Below are 21,130 nucleotides of genomic sequence, written 5' to 3' on the forward strand. Positions count from 1 at the left end.
CAACTCACTTCCTTTTCTCATTAATTGATGGAGACTGGTAAAACAAGCCAAGGGAACACACAGAAATGTCCAGAACAGTGTTTCCCAACCTTTTTTGGGCAAAGGCACACTTGTTTCATGAAAAAAATCTCGAGGCACACCACCATTAGAAAATGTTTAAAAAATTAACTCTGTGCCTATATTGACTATATATAAAGTAACTCTCTTTAATAGGAATCAAAAAAACACAAAGAAAGTATTTTATAATTACTTTATTATGAAATAGTAAGTAAACAGAAATATGAAAAATTATAAAATACTTTATTCAGTGCGTAACCTGGGCCTGTTTGGCTGAACACAAAGCTGATATTCTGGCTGGAATCGAAGAAAGACACACACGTAGCTCTTCGTCAACAGCTCCCAGTCTCTCTCTGTATTTAGTTTTTATAGCAAATGAAGGAAGAGTAAGCAGGCTGGGGAGGGTTAAGTAAGGGCTGAAAGTGCCTAGATGAAGTGGGGGAAGCTAGAGAGGAGGTACATTCTGACGTTTGAGGATAGACTAGGTTCTTTATGTGAATGATAGGTGAGTTATTTGACAGATCGAACTGAGAGCAAGTTGTGGCTTGTGTAGCTGGGGTGGACATGAATGTTTGGGGTGCAAACCCCAGGCCGGCCAGGTCCGAGGGGGGGCAGGGAGAGACAGACCTGCCTGCCTCTGCCTGCGCTGTGGTGTGTTTTGCCCCGACCGACGGACGGACCGACCTGCCAGCTGTCTCCGCAGTAGCAGCGCGGACTGGAGCTCCGTCATTCTCCCCGCCGGTGCCCGGGGAGGGGAGTGTGGGGCGGCCGCTGTGGAAGCAACGGCGTGCTCCTCCTCCTCCTCCTCCTCTTGCCGGGCTAGAGCCAGCCGGCTAGCGCTCGCCCGTCCTTGCTCAAGCCGACCCCGCCGCCGGGGGCCTTCCCGTCCTCTCAGCGGCGCCGCCTCGCGTCCCTCGTCCGGGGGTTGGGAGGGGGCTGGGGGGGAGGAAGGGGGCGAGGGGGAGCAGCCGCTGCCGCTCCTGAGGAGACTCTGAGGCGGTGGCGGGCGACGCGTGGCGGAAGAGGAGGGGTCCCGCCAGCCCCGCGTTTCTCTCTCTCTCTCCCTCACGGAAACTTTCCCCTCAGCTTCTGCCACTTTTTCTCTTCTTTCCCTCTTCCTTTTTTTTTTTAAAAAAAGAAAAATCTTTCCTTTCTCTCTTTTCCAGCCCCCCCCTCCCCTCTTCACGGAATTTCACTGCACTCGGGCGCCGCGGCGCGCAGGCGCACTGCTCGCTCCTCTTTCCGCGCAGGCGCCTTCTCTCGCTCTTTCGCCTCCTTTTCTTTCTCTCTCGATGGTCCGCCTACAAAGGAGCGAGGGAGGCGCCCGCCATGTTTGGATTTGCATCCAGCAGGAGATGCCGCCGCCGCCCCGCCTCTCGCCGCCCGACTCGCCCGCCTCCCTCCCACGGAACACAAGGCAACGTCTCGCGGCACACTAGTGTGCCGCGGAACACGGGTTGGGAAACACTGGTCCAGAAGATGGTCCACAGCCGCCTGCCTCCTCCCTCCTGCAAGGAAGCAACTGGCAGCAGCAGAGGAGCTCAGCATCTTAGGAAGGTGCCATATCCCGAGTCAGGGCAGGGGTCCCCCTAGTCCCACCCCAAATCCCGGGAGACCCTTGCGCCGCAGCCTTCACTCCTTTGCTCCAAGTCTGGGCCAAATCAGGATGGATTTGTGGCCTTTCCAAAGAGCCAGAGAGCAGGAGGCGAGGGCATAATCAGCGCAAGATCCGTCACCAAGTCCCCTCTGCAATATGCCAGCTGGAACGGTTTGCAGCAGCCATGCAAAAGAAGCCTTTGACAACAAAAGAAGCCGCGGCAACTTCTAATGTGCAAACGCGTCTTACCAGAAACGTGGAAATCGGATGAATCTCCCTTTGCCCACGTGGCTCTCTTGCTTGAGTTGTTTTGTGTACGACTTGCGTTGGTCCCCTCTTAAAGCACAAGTCTGCTTCAGACACAGAGGCCACTTCTCCTTTTATCTATTCGGCAGTGACAAAGAACAAGGCAAGACACAGGAACCTTTATTGAATTAACAGAACTGGACAACAGGGGCAAAGCAACTGCTTATATACATTTCTGAAGACCTGGGCCACTCCCCCTCCCAACGTCATTGGCTGTCTAAACTTCCAAGCTGATGATAGAATACCTACAATAGGCAAATGTGACAGGGAGAGTTAGAGGATATCCGATGCAGAAGGTTAATAAAGAATGGATAGTGTTTAAAGAATATTTTAATATGGGACTTGACATCTTTCCGCAGGGCCTGCAAGACAGAGCTGTTCCACCAGGCCTTTGGCCAGGGCACAGCCTGACCCTCTCCTTTGGTAATCCTCACAGAACTCTAGCCCAACGGTTGCCATTAATTTAATTTAATTTTGAATTGATTTTAAAATGAATTGATTTTAGAATGCTGTGTTATTTTTATTGTTGTTAGCCGCTCTGAGCCCGGCTTTGGCTGTGGAGGGTGGGATATAAATAAATTATTATTATTATTATTATTATTATTATTATTATTATTATTATTATTATTAGAAAAAGTATTGTGATAACAAAAATCTCCCGGCAGATCTTGACTGATTCTTGTAATGTAAAGGTGATAAACAATAGAACTTCTTTGAATGACTTGGGAAATCAAAACAACAATAAAGCACTGTGTGTTAAATAACAAAATGAATCATAGAATGATAGAGTTGGAAGAGACCACAAGGGCCATCGAGTCCAACCCCCTGCCAAGCAGGAAACACCATCAGAGCACTCCTGACATATGGTTGTCAAGCCTCTGCTTAAAGACCTCCAAAGGAGGAGACTCCACCACACTCCTTGGCAGCAAATCCTACTGTCGAACAGCTCTTACTGTCAGGAAGTTCTTCCTCATGTTTAGGTGGAATCTTCTTTCTTGTAGTTTGGATCCATTGCTCCGTGTCCGCTTCTCTTGAGAATCAGTACAATGAGAATAATTGGAAGTACCGTATTTTTCGTCCTATAGGGCGCACCGGCCCATAGGACACACCTCGTTTTTTTTGGGGGGGGGGAATGAATAAAAAAAAATTATTCCCCCTCCACCGCGGCTGCCGCCCCAAGCCTTGCGCTCACCTGCCCGAAGCACGGGGCACCCTCCGGAGGGCTCCCCATGCTTCGGGCGACAGGCTGCCGCCCCAAGCCTCGCGCGCTCAGCAGGACCTCCCACTGGGCTTGCAAGGCTTGCGGAGAGCTTCCTGATGCCTGGAGAGTGAGAGGGGTTGGTGCGCACCGACCCCTCTCCCTCTCCAGGCTTCAGCGAAAGCCTGCATTCACCCCATAGGAAGCACACACATTTCCCCTTCATTTTTGGAGGGGAAAAAGTGCGTCCTATAGGGCGAAAAATACGGTATATTTTAATTACTTAAATCTTTTACCTTTATCTTTTTCTCTATTTTCTTTTTTCTTCTGTAAAGTAGATGTAAGTTGTAAGAACTGTAGTGTGTGATGTAAATATTGTATTGCTGTGTATTGTTGTGTAAGTTAATGTTGACTGTGTAATAAAGAGTTTTCAATAATAATAATAATAATAATAATAATAATAATAATAATAATAATAAAACTTCCAAGCCATGAATCGTAAACTCAGAGTTTAAGGGCCAGTGGCAGAGGCCCAAATCCTGAAATGTTCTGTGTTTGGATATCATGTATGGAATCAGAGTACAGGGGCTCAGGCAAACACAGAGCACTGAATACATAACAGGGACAAAGATCACTTTCCGGGGGAGAAGGAAGTTGCGAGATCGTCAGCATTTCACTCCAAAAAGGCTCTTAAGCGGTGCATCGCAGAGTTGGAAGGGACCCCCAAGGGCCATCTAGTCCAACCCCCTCGGTCGGCCTCCCCCAAGTCGGATCCATGCAGAATCAAGGTCCTTAGTTGCACAACCCTCCCTTTCCTGGTATCCGGACCCAAAGTGGATCCATGGAAGCCGGATGGCTTCATACAGCAGGGATTGACATCACCGGGGGATCTGTTCTCCCCCCCCCCGGGGCTTTTGGGAAAGAGGTTGTCAGCAGGGCCTCCATCTTGGCCTCAGATATGGGGGCTCTTGGCAGTAGAGGAAGGTTTCCCTCGACATCGAGCCACAACCAGCCTCAATTTTATGAGATTGGGAGAGATGAAGCCTTCTGGAGAAAAAGCAGTTGAGGGCCCTGAGAAGTTTGGGTGAACGGCGCTATACAAACAATAACAATAATAAATATTATCTTCCATTTTTATGCACTGTGGCGGCAGCAGGGCCATGCTCTGGGGGAACCCACCAAACCCCTCACAGATGAAGGAGGAAATTCTGTGTATTCAGAGGGTGGAAGAGCTGACAAGAGTTTGCCCTTGTTTTATCCAATTGCACATCCATAAAAGGAGAACACAATACTGTAGCGTCAAAAGAGTGCAGCTGATGGGTCAGGCAAAAGGGGTCTATCATTGTCCAGCAGCCTGATGGCTCTGCAAACCAGATGCCATGACAGGAAACTCACAAACAAGACGTCAGCTCAGTGGCTTTCCCCACACTTGGGGTATTCAGAGGCATAGGGGGCAGCCTTATAGAGAGTCAGACCATGTGCCATAGACGCATTACTGCCCTTGATCGGGACACTAGACTTCTGTTGAGGCAGCCTGGAAGAGCCTTAGCCTTTTTTGCTGCTGCATCACACTGTGGGCTCATGTGAGGCTTGGGGTCTGCTGAGGAAGGAACTGATTGACCGTCTCCTCACAGCATCTTTAGGTGCCAGGCGAAAACGCTCCTCTCCAACAAGGCCTTTGGTGGATTGACATCCAAAGTGCTTTTATATGTGTTGTGCAAGGGGGATTATTGGTTTTGTTCTTATTTATATTATTTCATCATCCTCATCAATGCCACCCTGATGAATATACCTGTATGCCAGATACGTTCACAAACACACATTTGTTGCCCTCACAGCACATATGTTTCACTGAAGATACATACATGTGAAATGATGTTTGTGCACAGCTGGAGTTAGCCACAATCGAAGGCAGCGATGCTTCTGAATTGCAGCTGCTGGAAACTACAGAAGGGGAGGGTTGTTCTTGAGCTCAGCTCCTGCTTGCAGGCTTTCCTTGGGGGCATCTGGCTGGTCACTGTGAGAACAGGAGGCTGGACTGGAGAGCTCCATTGCTTAGAGCGTGGTAATGATAACGCCAAGGTTGCAGGTTCAATCCCCGTGTGGGACAGCTGCATTGCAAGGGGTTGGACTAGATGATCCTTGGGGTCCCTTCCAACTCTTGTTCTGTGATTCTATGACTAGATAGGCCCCTGGCCTGATCCCACAGGGCTCTTCAGACATCCCTATGTTCTTACAGCATAAACAAAACATAAAACATGGAAATCTTTGCTGAGCTGTTTTGCTAAGAGCAGAGATCCTGTTAGTATCCTGTTTTGTGTTGAAAGGTCCCTCAAACGAAAGAAGGAAATGGACTGCAAGAAAAACAACACACCCTCCCTTATCTGTTGGCTTCTGGACCTAGGCAGGGTGTTCTTTCTAACCATCTGAATTCTCAGAAATGGCCCATGGCAGATCACTTTCGCTTTCCCTCCTCCCAAAACCAACAAACCACACACACACATTTTAAAAAACCAGTTAAAACTATTAGGGCAAGACCATCCCCACAGAAGACGTTGAGGAGGTGGTCCTTGCCCTTGGTCTCCCCCAAAGCAGATCTTCCCAAAGGGAGCACCTCCTTTGGTTCTGTCCCTTCTGGGGGCTCTGTCACCCGTGTTGGCCCAGGATTTAATCTAGCCCCCCCCCTCTAGTGGATTGAGGCCAGGTGGGCTCTCAAGCTGCCGGTCCTCATGGGGTGGGCAGGGCAGGCTTCTCTCTGATGACCAAAGGAGGGGAAAGACTAGCTTCCTCAAGAGCAGGAGGGCCAGCAGCTGGGGAGAAGGGCCAGGTAGGCAGATCACCTTCTCGGCTGATCCGAGAGCAGAGAGCCAGGCCTCCCTGAATAGATCGTCCCCAGGAGAAGCCGTGGGGTTCCTCAGCTCTGCTCTTACAAACCCATAATGCCACCATGATACTCTTTTATTCCTTCACTTTTCGGTAACTGGCATGTTGTGAAAATAATAATAATAATAATAATAATAATAATAATAATAATAATAATAATAATATATTATTATTATTTATACCCCGCCCATCTGGCTGGGTTTCCCCAGACACTCAGGGCGGCTTCCAACAAAACACTAAAATACAATAATCTCATGCTGGTAGCTTCAAGAACACTATCCAACCATCTCATCCTCTGTCCTCCCCTTCTCCTTGTGCCTCCATATTTCCCAACATCAGGGTCTTTTCCAGGGAGTCTTCTCTTCTCACGAGGTGGCCAAAGTCTTGGAGCCTCAGCTGCAGGATCTGTCCTTCCCGTGAGCACTCAGGGCTGATTTCCTTCAGAATGGATAGGTTTGATCTTCTTGCAGTCCATGGGACTCTCAAGAGTCTCCTCCAGCACCAGAATTCAAAAGCATCCATTCTTCAGATGTCTTCTAAAAGTTTGCTAGTTATTTTTCTCTTTGATATCTGGTGGGAGGACGTTCCACAGGGTGGATGCCACTACCAAAAAGGCCCTCTGCCTGGTTCCCTGTAACTTGGCTTCTCGTAGCGAGGAAACCACCAGAAGGCCCTCGGCGCTGGACCTCAGTGTCTGGGCAGAACAATGGAGGTGGAGATGCTCCTTCAGGTATACAGGACCGAGGCCGTTTAGGGCTTTAAAGGTCAGCACCAACACTTTGAATTGTGCTCGGAAACGTACTGGGAGCCAGTGTAGGTCTTTCAAGACCGGTGTTATATGGTCTCGGCGGCCGCTCCCAGTCACCAGTCTAGCTGCCGCATTCTGGATTAGTTGTAGTTTCCAGGTCACCTTCAAAGGTAGCCCCACATAGAGCACATTGCAGTAGTCCAAGCGAGAGATAACCAGAGCATGCACCACTCTGGCAAGTGGGCAGGTAGGGTGGGCAGGTAGGGTCTCATCCTGCATACTACATGGAGCTGGTAAACAGCTGCCCTGAACACAGAATGGACCTGTGCCTCCATGGACAGCTTGAGTCCAAAATGACTCCCAGGCTGCACACCTGGTCCTTCAGGCGCACAGTTACCCCATTCAGGGCCAGGGAGTCCCACCCACCCACCCGCCCCCTGTCCCTCAAGAACAGTACTTCTGTCTTGTCAGGATTCAACCTCAATCTGTTAGCCGCCATCCATCCTCCAACCGCCTCCAGGCACTCACGCAGGACCTTCACCGCCTTCACTGGTTCTGATTTAAAAGAGAGGTAGAGCTGGGTATCATCCGCATACTGATGAACACCCAGTCCAAACCCCCTGATGATCTCTCCCAGAGGCTTCATGTAGATGTTGAAAAGCATGGGGAAGAGGACAGAACCCTGAGGCACCCCACAAGTGAGAGCCCAGGGGTCTGAACACTCATCCCCCGCCACCACTTTCTGAACACGGCCCAGGAGGAAGGAGCGGAACCACTGTATGACAGTGCCCCCAGCTCCCAACCCCTCTAGATGGTCCAGAAGGATGTTATGGTCGATGGTATCAAACGCCGCTGAGAGATCCAGCAGAACTAGGAAACAGCTCTCACCTTTGTCCCTAGCCCGCCGGAGATCATCAACCAGTGCGACCAAGGCAGTTTCAGTCCCATGGTGAGGCCTGAATCCCGATTGGAAGGGATCCAAATGGTTCGCTTCTTCCAGGCGTGCCTGGAGTTGTTTGGCAACCGCTCGCTCAATCACCTTGCCCAGGAATGGAAGATTTGAGACTGGGCAATAGTTGGCCATATTGGCAGCATCTAAAGATGTTTTTTTAAGAAGTGGTTTGATAACCACCTATTTCAGCAGGTCTGGGGAGGCTCCCTCACGGAGGGAAGCGTTCACCACCCCGCGAAGCCCATTGCCCAGTCCTTCCCTGCTAGCTTTTATAAGCCAGGATGGGCAAGGATCCAGGAGACAGGTGGTTGGTTTCACTTGTCCAAGCAGCCTGTCCACATCTTCGGAGGTAACAGATTGGAATTGATCCCACTCAACTTGACTAGACAGAACTCTAGCACTCTCCCGCCCCAGCCCTGCTCCCACGGTGGAGTCTACCTCTTCCTGAATCTGAGCAACTTTATCTGCAAAAAACTTTGCAAAATCATTCAGGAGATCATGTGACCCATACTGGGCCCCGATGTAGCAGGTGGTTCTGCTAAATTGCGAACCACCTGAAAAAGTCTCCTGCTGTTGTTTTCTGCAGATGCAATAGAGGCAGTGAAGAAAGTCTTCTTCGCCGTCGCTATCGCCACTTGGTAGGCTCGACATTGAGCTCTAACCCAGTGTTTCCCAACCTTTTTTGGGCAAAGGCACACTTGTTTCATGAAAAAAATCTCGAGGCACACCACCATTAGAAAATGTTTAAAAAATTAACTCTGTGCCTATATTGACTATATATAAAGTAACTCTCTTTAATAGGAATCAAAAAAACACAAAGAAAGTATTTTATAATTACTTTATTATGAAATAGTAAGTAAACAGAAATATGAAAAATTATAAAATACTTTATTCAGTGCGTAACCTGGGCCTGTTTGGCTGAACACAAAGCTGATATTCTGGCTGGAATCGAAGAAAGACACACACGTAGCTCTTCGTCAACAGCTCTCAGTCTCTCTCTGTATTTAGTTTTTATAGCAAATGAAGGAAGAGTAAGCAGGCTGGGGAGGGTTAAGTAAGGGCTGAAAGTGCCTAGATGAAGTGGGGGAAGCTAGAGAGGAGGTACATTCTGACGTTTGAGGATAGACTAGGTTCTTTATGTGAATGATAGGTGAGTTATTTGACAGATCGAACTGAGAGCAAGTTGTGGCTTGTGTAGCTGGGGTGGACATGAATGTTTGGGGTGCAAACCCCAGGCCGGCCAGGTCCGAGGGGGGGCAGGGAGTGACAGACCTGCCTGCCTCTGCCTGCGCTGCGGTGTGTTTTGCCCCGACCGACGGACGGACCGACCTGCCAGCTGTCTCCGCAGTAGCAGCGCGGACTGGAGCTCCGTCATTCTCCCCGCCGGTGCCCGGGGAGGGGAGTGTGGGGCGGCCGCTGTGGAAGCAACGGCGTGCTCCTCCTCCTCCTCCTCCTCTTGCCGGGCTAGAGCCAGCCGGCTAGCGCTCGCCCGTCCTTGCTCAAGCCGACCCCGCCGCCGGGGGCCTTCCCGTCCTCTCAGCGGCGCCGCCTCGCGTCCCTCGTCCGGGGGTTGGGAGGGGGCTGGGGGGGAGGAAGGGGGCGAGGGGGAGCAGCCGCTGCCGCTCCTGAGGAGACTCTGAGGCGGTGGCGGGCGACGCGTGGCGGAAGAGGAGGGGTCCCGCCAGCCCCGCGTTTCTCTCTCTCTCTCCCTCACGGAAACTTTCCCCTCAGCTTCTGCCACTTTTTCTCTTCTTTCCCTCTTCCTTTTTTTTTTTAAAAAAAGAAAAATCTTTCCTTTCTCTCTTTTCCAGCCCCCCCTCCCCTCTTCACGGAATTTCACTGCACTCGGGCGCCGCGGCGCGCAGGCGCACTGCTCGCTCCTCTTTCCGCGCAGGCGCCTTCTCTCGCTCTTTCGCCTCCTTTTCTTTCTCTCTCGATGGTCCGCCTACAAAGGAGCGAGGGAGGCGCCCGCCATGTTTGGATTTGCATCCAGCAGGAGATGCCGCCGCCGCCCCGCCTCTCGCCGCCCGACTCGCCCGCCTCCCTCCCACGGAACACAAGGCAACGTCTCGCGGCACACTAGTGTGCCGCGGAACACGGGTTGGGAAACACTGCTCTAACCCATATCCGGTCAGTTTCAGAATGAGTTATCCACCACCGGCGCTCTAGCCGTCTCAGCGATTGTTTCATTGCCCTCAGATCCGTGGAAAACCACGGGGCTGTCCGGGCTCCATGCAATTGGAGAGGGCGCTTCGGAGCCAAACAGTCAATAGCCCTGGTTAACTTCGCATTCCAGCGGGCCACCAGGGAATCAGCTGAAAGGCCATCAACATGGGATAAAGCATCCCCTACCACTCTCTGGAAACCATTTGGATCCATTAAGTGGCGGGGGCGGACCATCCGAATTGGTCCCACCTCCCTGCAGAGGGGAAGGGTCGCAGAGAAGTCCAGTTGCACCAGGAAGTGATCTGACCATGGCACTTCTTTCGTTTCGCTTTTACTTAGTGTCAGATCACCAACATCCATAGAGGTAAACACCAGGTCCAAGGCATGTCCGCGGCTATGGGTTGGGCCAGACTTATTCAGGGACAGCCCCATGGAGGCCATGCTTTCCACGAAGTCCCAAGTGGCCCCTTGTAAGGTCGTGTCGGCATGGATGTTAAAATCCCCTAGGACGACCAAACTAGGTGTCTCCAGGAGAACATCTGCCACGACCTGAAGCAGCTCGGGCAGGGAATCCTTGGTGCAGCGGGGAGGTCGGTACACCAAAAGGAATCCTGTACTGCCCCTATTGCCCAACTTGCAGAACATGCACTCAGAAAACTGGGTCTTCCCAATAGGACTCCTGGTGCAAACTAGTGACTTCCTAAAAATCATTGCAACCCCCCCTCCCCGCCCACGTGACCTGGGTTGCTGTGTGTAAGAGAAACCTGGTGGACAAGCAGCGGCAAGGACAGGCCCATCTGCTTCATCCAGCCAAGTCTCTGTTACACATGCCAGGTCAAGTCCTCCATCCATGATCAAGTCATGGATGGCAGTGGTCTTATGAATCATTGACCTGGCATTGCACAGCAACACCTTCAGGTCATGTGGGTATCCCTTGCTGATTCTAGTATCCATCCAGTCAGGACCAGACCCGGAGGCAGGGATAGTCCTCAGACAACGACTAAACCTGCCTCCTCTGTAATGACATGGTCTGGTCTTAGCGTAACTCCTCCTCCTGCCCGTGATCACTGAGATCGGTTGTCCCAGTGCATCCCCCCCTGTGGAACATGCCCCAGCCATTTTGTTGGCTGGTATCCACTCCCCCGCAGCCCTGACCCCTCCGCTTAAGAACAAAATAAAACCCTTAAAAAAACCCACACACAATAAAATAATACAAACAAAAAACTGTAAAAATTACAAACACATCTAAATCAAACAAATTCCTGAGCCCAACCAAACATCCATCCCACCCCCAAAAAAAAAATCAAAAGGGAAAAAGAAAATTTTAAAACATTTTAAAAAGAACTCTGCGCCCCTCTGAATCCTCCTGGCCAGCAGCAGCAGTCCTTATGAGGCCTGTCAGGCCCCGCCCTGGGCCAGGTGGTGAGTGGCAGGAGCGGGGCCCTGTGGTGTACAGGGTGGTGATACAATGACTACTGCAATTGACACAAGATAATATCACCGAGGCAACTATCTGTAAACAAAGAATAAATGTCCATAAAAATGGCAAAATAGTTTCTTTCCCAAAAAGGTTTTATCTTAATTGCAAACACCGTAAATACAGAGTCCACTTGAAATATATCAGTGGTTCAGTGCTTCTCTTCCCAAAACAGATTTTATCTTGAGCTGCACTTTTCACCGCAGCCCTCAGTGGTGGCTCGTTGCAATGCCTTCTACACTGAGTGGAATCACTGAGCTGAAACACTGAGCGAAATCACTGAACAGAACCCAATTCAGAGCTGACCGTTCTGGCTAGAGCACTGTGTTCTATCCATCGCCCTCCACGTCGGCATCGGAATCATGGCTTCACTCGTGCCTCTACCGCCGTTTGCGCCAGCCTCTGAATCATGGGACTCCTACCTTGCTCGCTTCGCCTGCTACCTCCTAGCAAACGATCTGACGGAAGGGTCAGAGGAGTGTAAACAGGGCCTATTCCCCAGCCTCTGCGGGCCTGAGGTGTTTGAGATGGCCCAAGTTTTGGTCGCACCACTAGCAGTCCAGGCAGTGCCATGAGACGTGCTAAAAGAAAAGCTAAAAAACCACTAGGCTCTGAAGCAGTCCAAAATTGCTGCCCACCATGCGTTCTACCACCGGGACCAGGCAGAGGGGGAGTCAATCAACAGCTACATTGCCACCCTCCGAAAGGCTGCAGTCCACTGTGAGTTCTGAGACTTTAGATGATACCCTGATGGATCGACTTGTCTGCGGGGTTCAGAACAGCCGTCTGCAACGGTGTCTCCTCGCCAAGCCAGACCTCACACTGCAGAAGACCATCAAGGAGGCTGTGGGGGGATGAATGCCTGACCCTAGGAAGGAGCTGCCTGGTGCTCCATTAGAAGGAGGAGTGTTCCTGGTTTCCCTAAATGTGGCAGTTGTGAGACTATTCTGAACAAAGTCCTTGGACACAAGGGATGCTTCCAGATGTCTGCCAGTCACACATTTTCTTCAGCAGTGGCAGCGCATGAGGTGGGGTGGGAGCAGAAGAGGTGTCCTCCAGGCAAGGTGGGGAGCAGGGGGTGGCTTGCCAGTGCCAGTTCACCCCGCCCTAACCTGAGCATGGTGCCCACCCCCAGAATGGCACAGTTGATGCTCCCCACCCCATCACCCCTGCCATGCCAGTGTACAGTTTGGTGGTAAGAGTTTTGAGTGACTTGTGGCTGTTTCATTCTCAACATATTTAGAGCACACTGGACTATATAGATTCGTTTCAAATTGGTTTCTGACCCAGACTTGGCATGGTCAGATATGGTCACTCTGCTGGTTGGCTAAGGCTTGGAGGAGGACTATGATGGTCTTAGTTCTCCTGGACCTTTCAGTAGCTTCTGAACAGGCTGCCTGGGGTGGGACTCCAGGGGCAGTGTGTTTGAATGCTTCCAGTATATAAATATGAACTCAAATATTGCAAAATGCCATAGCATTCCACCAAATAAACCTAAGCTCTATGTGTAGGCAGCGCTGCACCCCTGGAGCTTCACACTTCTCAGATAAGTGGAGTCAATGTAAGATGGCGGGGTCACGAAAAACGTATGGCAGCCCTAAGCAATTGGCACCCTAACCCATGGAGTCACGGGGCCACCCAAAACCCAACGTCATTCGATTCACAGTACAAGACATTGACAAAAGGTCTGCGATAGCTTTTAACAGCAAAAACCCATGCTTTGCGGCGCCCCAAAAATGGAGCAATCAGCACCATAAGTCGGGGGGTGTGTGTCACGAGGTTCCTGAAAACCCGACATCATCCAATTCACTCCGAAGTGGAGCCAAACACCACGAAAGGTCTGCAGCAGTGTTTCGTGGCGAACACCCCCCCCCCGTGTTTTGCGGTGCCCCACAAACAGAGCACTCGGCCTGTGGCAGAGTGGGCATTGCTCTCTTTGTGGGGTGTTGCAAACCATGGGGGTTTCGCTGCAAAACGTTTGCCAAAGTTTGACACCGGTTTGGAGTGAATCAGAGAACGCTGGGTTTTTAGTGACCTTTTGACCCCCCGTTTGAGGGACTATTGCTCTGTTGGTGGGGTGCTACAAAATGCAGGGTTTTTACTGCAAGACACTGCAAAATGTTTGCCAAAGTTTGGCGCCAGTTTAGAGTGAATTAATGTTGGGTTCCTGGTGAGCTTTTGACTCCCAGCTTAGAGTGTGTATCACTCGCTTTGTGGGACGTTGCAAACCACAGGATTTTCACTGCAAAACGTTTGCCCAAGTTTGCCGCTTGTTTGGAGTGAATTGGACAATCTTGCACCCCAATTTTTTAGCTCAAAACGTTCTTTGGCAAGTTCTGGGTCCCCTTTGTCATTGAAGCGCCTGGTGCCTTCCGCCTGCTCTGCCCAACCCAGTGACCCAAGTCGTCACAATCCCATAAGCCGGAGGTTTTCAACCTTTTGGGGTCCATGGTTCCCTGGACCAACTGCATTCTTTCTGCGGCCCCCCTGTGGGGCTCAGGAGCCGTTTTGTCCCCCCTTGCCTGCAGAGCCGGCAGCCCCTCACCCTTTTTCAAACACCCTCCCTTGCGGAGCGTGCCCTCAGCCTCCTCTCCCCTCTCCTTGGGAGTCCTCTGGGCAGCTGCACCCCCTGGTCTCTGAGCTGCCCCCCTGCCCCATAGAGAGGTGCCTCCTCACACTGCCCCACAGGGGCCTGGGAAGAGGGTGCCCCCAGCTTTAGTGGCCTGACAGAGACAGGCCAAAGGTGAACGCGAGACCAGCACCTTAGTCATCTTGGGCGGCAGCAGCGGGTACTGCCAGGCCAGCATGGCGGTAAGGCTCCCCTTTGGCACTGGGCACTCAGCTCCCAGGCAGGCCTTGCACACAGCAAACACAAGGAAGGCCAGCACAACGCCTGCCCGGCCTGCCAACTTGTCTGTCCATTCCCAACAGCAAGGGCTGGCTGGCTGGGCTCCCTCGCCCACTTGCTTGCTTACTCTGAGGCGCCTCAGCTCCTGGCACCCGGCACCGCCTGGCCAGTCCCAGAGACACCATTCGCCTGGGGAGCTTGTAGCCAGGACTGCTGCAACAAAGAGCCGTGCAAGTCTTTGGGAGGGAGAGATGCGAGAGGGCATCCGAGGAGGGAGGGAAGGGAAGAGGGACAGAGGCCAGGGTTGCCCATGGCACCCCTGACCATCATTCAAGGCGGCTCGGCTGGCCGTCCGCCTGGCCGGTGGCTTCTCGCTGCGTGTCCCGGCTCCACTCCAGGCAGGCAGGGTTAGCAGTGGCGGCTACCCAAGGAATGCGCTGAAGATGGCGGCCGGCCAGGGAGCTCCAAGAGCGGCTTGCTGGAGCTGTGGGTGCAGGGTGAGCCGTGGCTGCGGGTGCTCGCCACCCTTTCCGACGACTTATTGAGCATCAGCCCCTGCAGCAAGGGAGCCGACGAGCCGCTGCAGCTGCCCGCTGCCCCGTGCAGCTGAATGGTGGCGAGCCAGGAGCCCCTGTCCTGGACTCCCTTGCCAACATCAAGCGCACCGTGCGGATCGTCAAGCAGGACATCGAAGGGCTTGGCATCAGTATCAAAGGCGGCCAGGAAAACAAAATGCCCATTCTGATTTCCAAGATTTTTAAGGGCATTTGTTTGTCACCAACAGGAAAAGGGTTCCTGGATTTATTATTTCTCCCTAATACAGAATGAGATGGGCATTGCAGGGTTGCCATATGTCCTCCTTTTCCAGGACACGTCCTCTTTTTCGTGGGTAGAGAGCAATCCAGAGTTAAAACTAGAAGTTGGCAAATGTGCCTCTATTTTGCTCTAGAAAGGTTCTTTTTGGATGGCTAACGGTGCCCTATATCTGGGATGGGGACCCTCAGGCCCAGGAGCTGAAGGAAGATGCCTGAGGACTCTCCCTTGGCCACAGCCCTTTGCCTCCTGGGCTCCACTCCTCACTGGCTCAGCTCTGCAGCCTCCTCACATACTTTTCGCGGTGTGGAATGTGCTTGTGGGGTGCAATAATGCTGAGAGAGAAACGGGGTGGCGGTGGATGACCCCTTTTGGAGCATGAAGGATAATAATACATGAATGACTCATGTTGTGGTTCTTGTTTCAGGTGGGAACTATGAGGACGATGATGTGGACCAGGGGTCACCCAATGTTTTGGACCAGTGGGAACACTTTGAATTCTGAGAAAGTGCTGTGGGTGCTGTGCTGGTCACCAGAGGCGCCAGCTTGTGAAAGCGACTGGAGGGGCCAACGTCGTGTGTGCGACGTCACGACGTCAGGAGGAGCTGGGGGCAGAGCTGAACGCAGCAGCTGTGTGGCTTCAGTGGTCAGTGGCTCTGCCTCTCCTCCTCCCAGGGCCACCACCGACAGGAGGTGCTTTGAACCTCCTTCCCTTCCACAGCAGGAAAAGGAGGAGCCAGAGGCCAGAGCTGGGCCACCCTTGGCTCCACACTCCGCCTCCATGCTTTCTGAATGCTGGCAGGGTGTCCATACCACCCATAATATGGGGGAGGGGGACAAAAGGTCTCGGCCCCCAGGAGCTGGTGCCCCTGCCAGTCACAAAATGACTGCTTTGGGGATGTGGAGCAGCACAAAATCCTAGCCTATTCAAAGGTGGACACCAAATCTGGTTGGACACATACCACGTTGAGATCCAACACACTCCCTGCTGTTAAAGACAGAAAGAGGACAATGGGAGCTAAGGTGATCCCCAAATGTTTTCCATAAGCTAGGAAGGTGATAGTGTTGGGGACACATTGATCTCTGTCCTTGTTTGGATGATGATCATCTGGGCATTTTGTGCAACGTTCTACACGTGAGGAAGAGGGAAAGAGTGGCTTCACCATCACTTACCTCCAGAACCACCTGAGCTCAATTACATTATGAGAATATATGATGCTGTGGGGGAGGTGAGGAAATAAGAATTTGTCAATAGGTAGAGAGAGGAAAAAAAATTTAGTTCATTTTTTAAAAAAAGGTTTACCCTTGTTACTGCCTTTCCCTCAAGGAGACAGAGGTGGCGCACAAGGTTTTGATCAGCAAAGCAACATTGTGCTCTAGGGTTGAGAGGCAATGACCTCTGCAAATCAGCTGCGTTGAATGATTCCTGCCTAATCCTGAAGACATGCCTCTTTACCTTTGCTAATGCAAACAGTTTCCTATTGCTTCCATACAATGCTCCTAGAAGTTGTATTGCAAACATTTCCATATAAGGTATTGTTAGCACTGTGCTTTTACTATGTTAAAAATTTGCCACTTTTCATCATTTGCCAATTATTCTTCATAATTTTCTAAATTATTGCCTTTTTCATGTGGCTTGGCATAAAATAGCAAAAAGGAACGCGTTGTGAGCAGTGCACGCTGAGTCCTCTCTCTGCTGATTTTGAACTCTAGAGATGGCTTCCTTGTGGTCATTTCTTTCAACTCACTTCCTGGAATTGAGGTGAAGAAAAATTGAGAAGCCAAGAAGCATCCAAATTCAACAATTTATTCTGAATTCTCACAAAAAAGTATGAGTGAATGTCCACAATGAATTTGGGACAATAAATTCCCCCAAGGAACGCCCTCTCCCTTGCAGTTTCTCAGCTTCCTGTGCCGAGAAGGTCCCTTCCGCACACAGAGAACAAGCAGAGCAGCAAGCAGGCTTTGCTCCACAATGCTTAGTATTCATTTCATTGTCTTATTGCATTTAGAAAGGTAAAGGGACCCTGACCATTATGTCCAGTCGTGGCCAACTCTGGGGTTGTGGTGCTCATCTCACTTTATTGGCCAAGGGAGCCGGTGTACAGTTTCCAGGTCATGTGGCCAGCAGGACTAAGCCACTTCTGGCGAACCAGAGCAGCGCACGGAAATGCCATTTACCTTTCCACCAGAGAGGTACCTATTTATCTACTTCTACTTTGACGTGCTTTCGAACTGCTAGGTGGGCAGGAGCTGGGACCGATCAACGGGAGCTCACCCTGTCGCGGGGATTTGAACCGCCGAACTTCTGATCGGCAAGTCCTAGGCTCTGTGGTTTAAACCACAGCACCATCCACGTCCCTTATTGCATTTATATCCAAACCCTATTCTATTCTATCCATTACACAACAAAGACGGGGAGATTCATGCTTCATTTCAGGAGCACTCAGTCTTGACAGAATAAAACTGACTAAAAATGAATCACCCACCTCCCAAGTTTGTAAAATACTGTTACATTTGCTGCAGTGGTTTTGACTGCTTCAAATGGGAGCTGTATAAAGCCCCCACTTGTTCTTCAGAAGGAAAAATGGGGCTTGCATTATTGCATTATACCTTCATAAAACAACACAGCAGCAAGTATAAGACAATATCTTACTAAGGGGGACACAGGAAATGAGGAAACAGAAGATGCATGCAGGGAATCTTTTGTTGGGAGAGCGCTCTGGGCTATCTGCAGGCCCCGGATCTCCAAGCGTCCTCCGGTGAGCATAGCTCTGGAAAAGGGATCCCCTTCTTCTCCAGGGCGCAACATAAACCAACACTAATCTTCTGGCATTGCACAGCAAGAAGAATGAACCATCCCAAATATGGGAGCAGAGCAACCTCTATGGGTTTCCTTGGGAGCAGCGTCCCCGAAATCTTACCCCCGAAGTTTTGGAGCCCAAAAAAGAAACGAAGGCAAAAGTGAGCGACTCGCAGTTCCTTTCGAGGGCACTTTCGGTTCCATAGAATCATAGAGTTGGAATAGACCACAAGGGCCATCGAGTCCAACCCCCTGCCAAGCAGGAAACACCATCAGAGCACTCCTGACATATGGTTGTCAAGCCTCTGCTTAAAGACCTCCAAAGTAGGAGACTCCACCACACTCCTGGGCAGCAAATTCCACTGTCGAACAGCTCTTACTGTCAGGAAGTTCTTCCTAATGTTTAGGTGGAATCTTCTTTCTTGTAGTTTGGATCCATTGCTCCGTGTCCGCTTCTCTGGAGCAGCAGAAAACAACCTTTCTCCCTCCTCTATGTGACATCCTTTTCTATATTTGAACATGGCTATCATATCACCCCTTAACCTCCTCTTCTCCAGGGTAACATGCCCAGCTCCCTTAGCCGTTCCTCATAAGGCATCGTTTCCAGGCCTTTGACCATTTTGGTTGCCCTCCTCTGGACACGTTCCAGTTTGTCAGTGTCCTTCTTGAACTGTGGTGCCCAGAACTGGACACAGTACTCCAGGTGAGGTCTGACCAGAGCAGAATACAGTGGCACTATTACTTCCCTTGATCTAGATGCTATACTCCTATTGATGCGGCCCAGAATTGCATTGGCTTTTTTAGCTGCCGCGTCACACTGTTGGCTCATGTCAAGTTTGTGGTCAACCAAGACTCCTAGATCCTTTTCACATGTACTGCTCTCAAGCCAGGTGTCACCCATCTTGTATTTGTGCCTCTCATTTTTTTGGCCCAAGTGCAATACTTTACATTTCTCCCTGTTAAAATTCATCTTGTTTGTTTTTGCCCAGTTCTCTAATCTGTCAAAGTCGTTTTGAAGTGTGATCCTGTCCTCTGGGGTGTTAGCCACCCCTCCCAGTTTGGTGTCATCTGCAAATTTGATCAGGATGCCCTTGGGTCCATCATCCAAGTCGTTGATAAAGATGTTGAATAAGACCGGGCCCAAGACAGAACCCTGTGGCACCCCACTAGTCACTCTTCTCCAGGATGAAGAGGAACCATTGATGAGCACCCTTTGGGTTCGGTCAGTCAGCCAGTTACAAATCCACTGAGTGGTAGCATAGTCAAGACTGCATTTTACCAGCTTCTTTACAAGAATATCATGGGGCACCTTGTCAAATGCCTTGCTGAAATCAAGGTAGGCCACATCCACTGCGTTCCCTTCATCTACCAGGCTTGTAATTCTGTCAAAAAACGAGATCAGGTTAGACTGACATGACTTATTTTTCAGAAATCCATGCTGACTATTGGTGATCACAACATTCCTTTCTAGGTGCTCACAGACTGTTTGCTTAATGATCTGCTCCAGAATCTTCCCTGGTATTGATGTCAGACTGACTGGGCGGTAATTATTTGGGTCCTCTCTTTTCCCCTTTTTGAAAATAGGGACAACATTTGCCCTCCTCCAGTCTGCCGGGACTTTGCCTGTTCTCCAGGAATTCTCAAAGATGACTGCCAGTGGTTCTGAGATCACATCTGCCAGTTCTTTTAATACTCTTGGATGCAGTTCATCTGGCCCTGGAGACTTGAATACATCTAAACTAGCCAAGTATTCTTGTACTATCTCCTTAGTTATTCTGGGCTGTGTTTCCTCTGCTGAATCATTTGCTCCAAATTCTTCAGGTCGGGCATTGTTTTCTTTATCGGAGAAGACTGAGGCAATGAAGGCATTGAGGAGTTCAGCCCTTTCTGTGTCCCCTGTTTGCATTTCACCATCTTCTCCTCTGAGTGACCCCACTGTTTCTTTGTTCTTCCTTTTGCTACGAACATACCCATGGAAGCCTTTTTTGTTGCTTTTAACCTCTCTAGCAAGCCTGAGTTCATTCTGTGCTTTAGCTTTTCTGACTTTGTGTCTACACGTGCTGGCCATTTGTTTGAATTCCTCTTTGGTGGTTTCCCCCCTTTTCCATTTTTTGTACACATCCTTTTTTAATCTTAACTCAGTTAAAAGTTCTTTAGATAGCCACCCTGGCTTCTTTAGGCACCTTCCATGTTTCCATCTCATTGGTATTGCCTGAAGTTGTGCTTTTACTATCTCCCTCTTAACAAACTCCCAGCCATCATGAACTCCCTTTCCTTTTAGTATTACTGTCCATGGGATCTCACCCAGCACTTCCCTAAGTTTTATGAAGTCAGCTTTCTTAAAGTCAAGAAATGGAGTCCTAGTATGCTTGGCTGCTCCTTTCCGCTGTATAGTAAACTCCAGAAGAGCATGATCACACGCGCCTAATGATCCTTCCACTTCTACCCCACTAACCAGGTCATCAACATTGGTTAGGACCAGATCTAAAATGGCTGTTCCTGCAAGGCCAGTGAGGAATCTGTTTGACCTTATGCTCTTGGCTGAGTTTGACATCCAACAAATATCCAGGTAATTGAAGTCCCCCATTACTACTATCTCCCTTCCTTTTGCATGCTTGGCCATCTGTTCCAGGAAGGCATCATCTATGTCCTCCGTTTGGCTTGGGGATCTATAGTAAACTCCCACAATGAGGTCACTGTTATTCTTTTCTCCCTTAATTTTGACCCAAATGCTCTCACTTTGGCTTTGAGGTTCTAAATCTTGGATCTCTTCACAGGTATACACATCCCTGACATATAACGCCACTCCTCCTCCTTTCTTGTCTGGTCTGTTTCTCTGAAATAGATTGTATCCGTCCATTATTACATTCCAATCGTGGGACTTATCCCACCAGGTTTCAGTGATGCCTATTATGTTATATTTAGTTTGTTGTACCAAGAGCTCAAGCTCATCTTGTTTATTTCCCATGTTTTGCGCATTAGTGTACAGACATTGAAGTCCATTAATCATTCCCCCGTGTCTCTTATTTAAGGATTTTTTCCTCCCACCACTAGGTCTGCGTGCTGTTTGCTCCATTTGGTCTATGACATTTGGATGATCATCTTCATCAATTGATAGACTCCTACCTTCAGGAGCATTGTCTCCCTCCCCCACATTAGTCAGTTTAAAGCCCTCCTGATGAGGTTTCTGAGATTTTTGGCAAAAACATTCCTCCCAACCGTTGTGAGGTGCAGCCCATCGCTTGCCAGAAGTCCATCTTCAAGAAACTGCAGTCTGTGATC

At 50.2% G+C, this 21,130-nt stretch overlaps 1 protein-coding gene across 1 annotated transcript in view; it reads left to right on the forward strand.

Annotated features, from left to right (window-relative positions):
- Positions 1-16,627, forward strand: part of LOC309515002 (erythroblast NAD(P)(+)--arginine ADP-ribosyltransferase-like) — a 187,533-nt gene extending 170,906 nt beyond the window's left edge. The window contains exon 3 of the mRNA XM_082192585.1: positions 15,473-16,627. Coding sequence (XP_082048711.1) covers positions 15,473-15,549 — 77 coding nt within the window. The 3' untranslated portion in view covers positions 15,550-16,627. The remainder of the gene's footprint in view (positions 1-15,472) is intronic.
- The last annotated feature ends 4,503 nt before the right edge of the window (positions 16,628-21,130 follow it).

The sequence above is a fragment of the Podarcis vaucheri genome (genome assembly GCF_965113315.1).
Source record: "Podarcis vaucheri genome assembly, chromosome: 12".
NCBI classification, from domain to species: Eukaryota; Metazoa; Chordata; class Lepidosauria; order Squamata; family Lacertidae; genus Podarcis; species Podarcis vaucheri.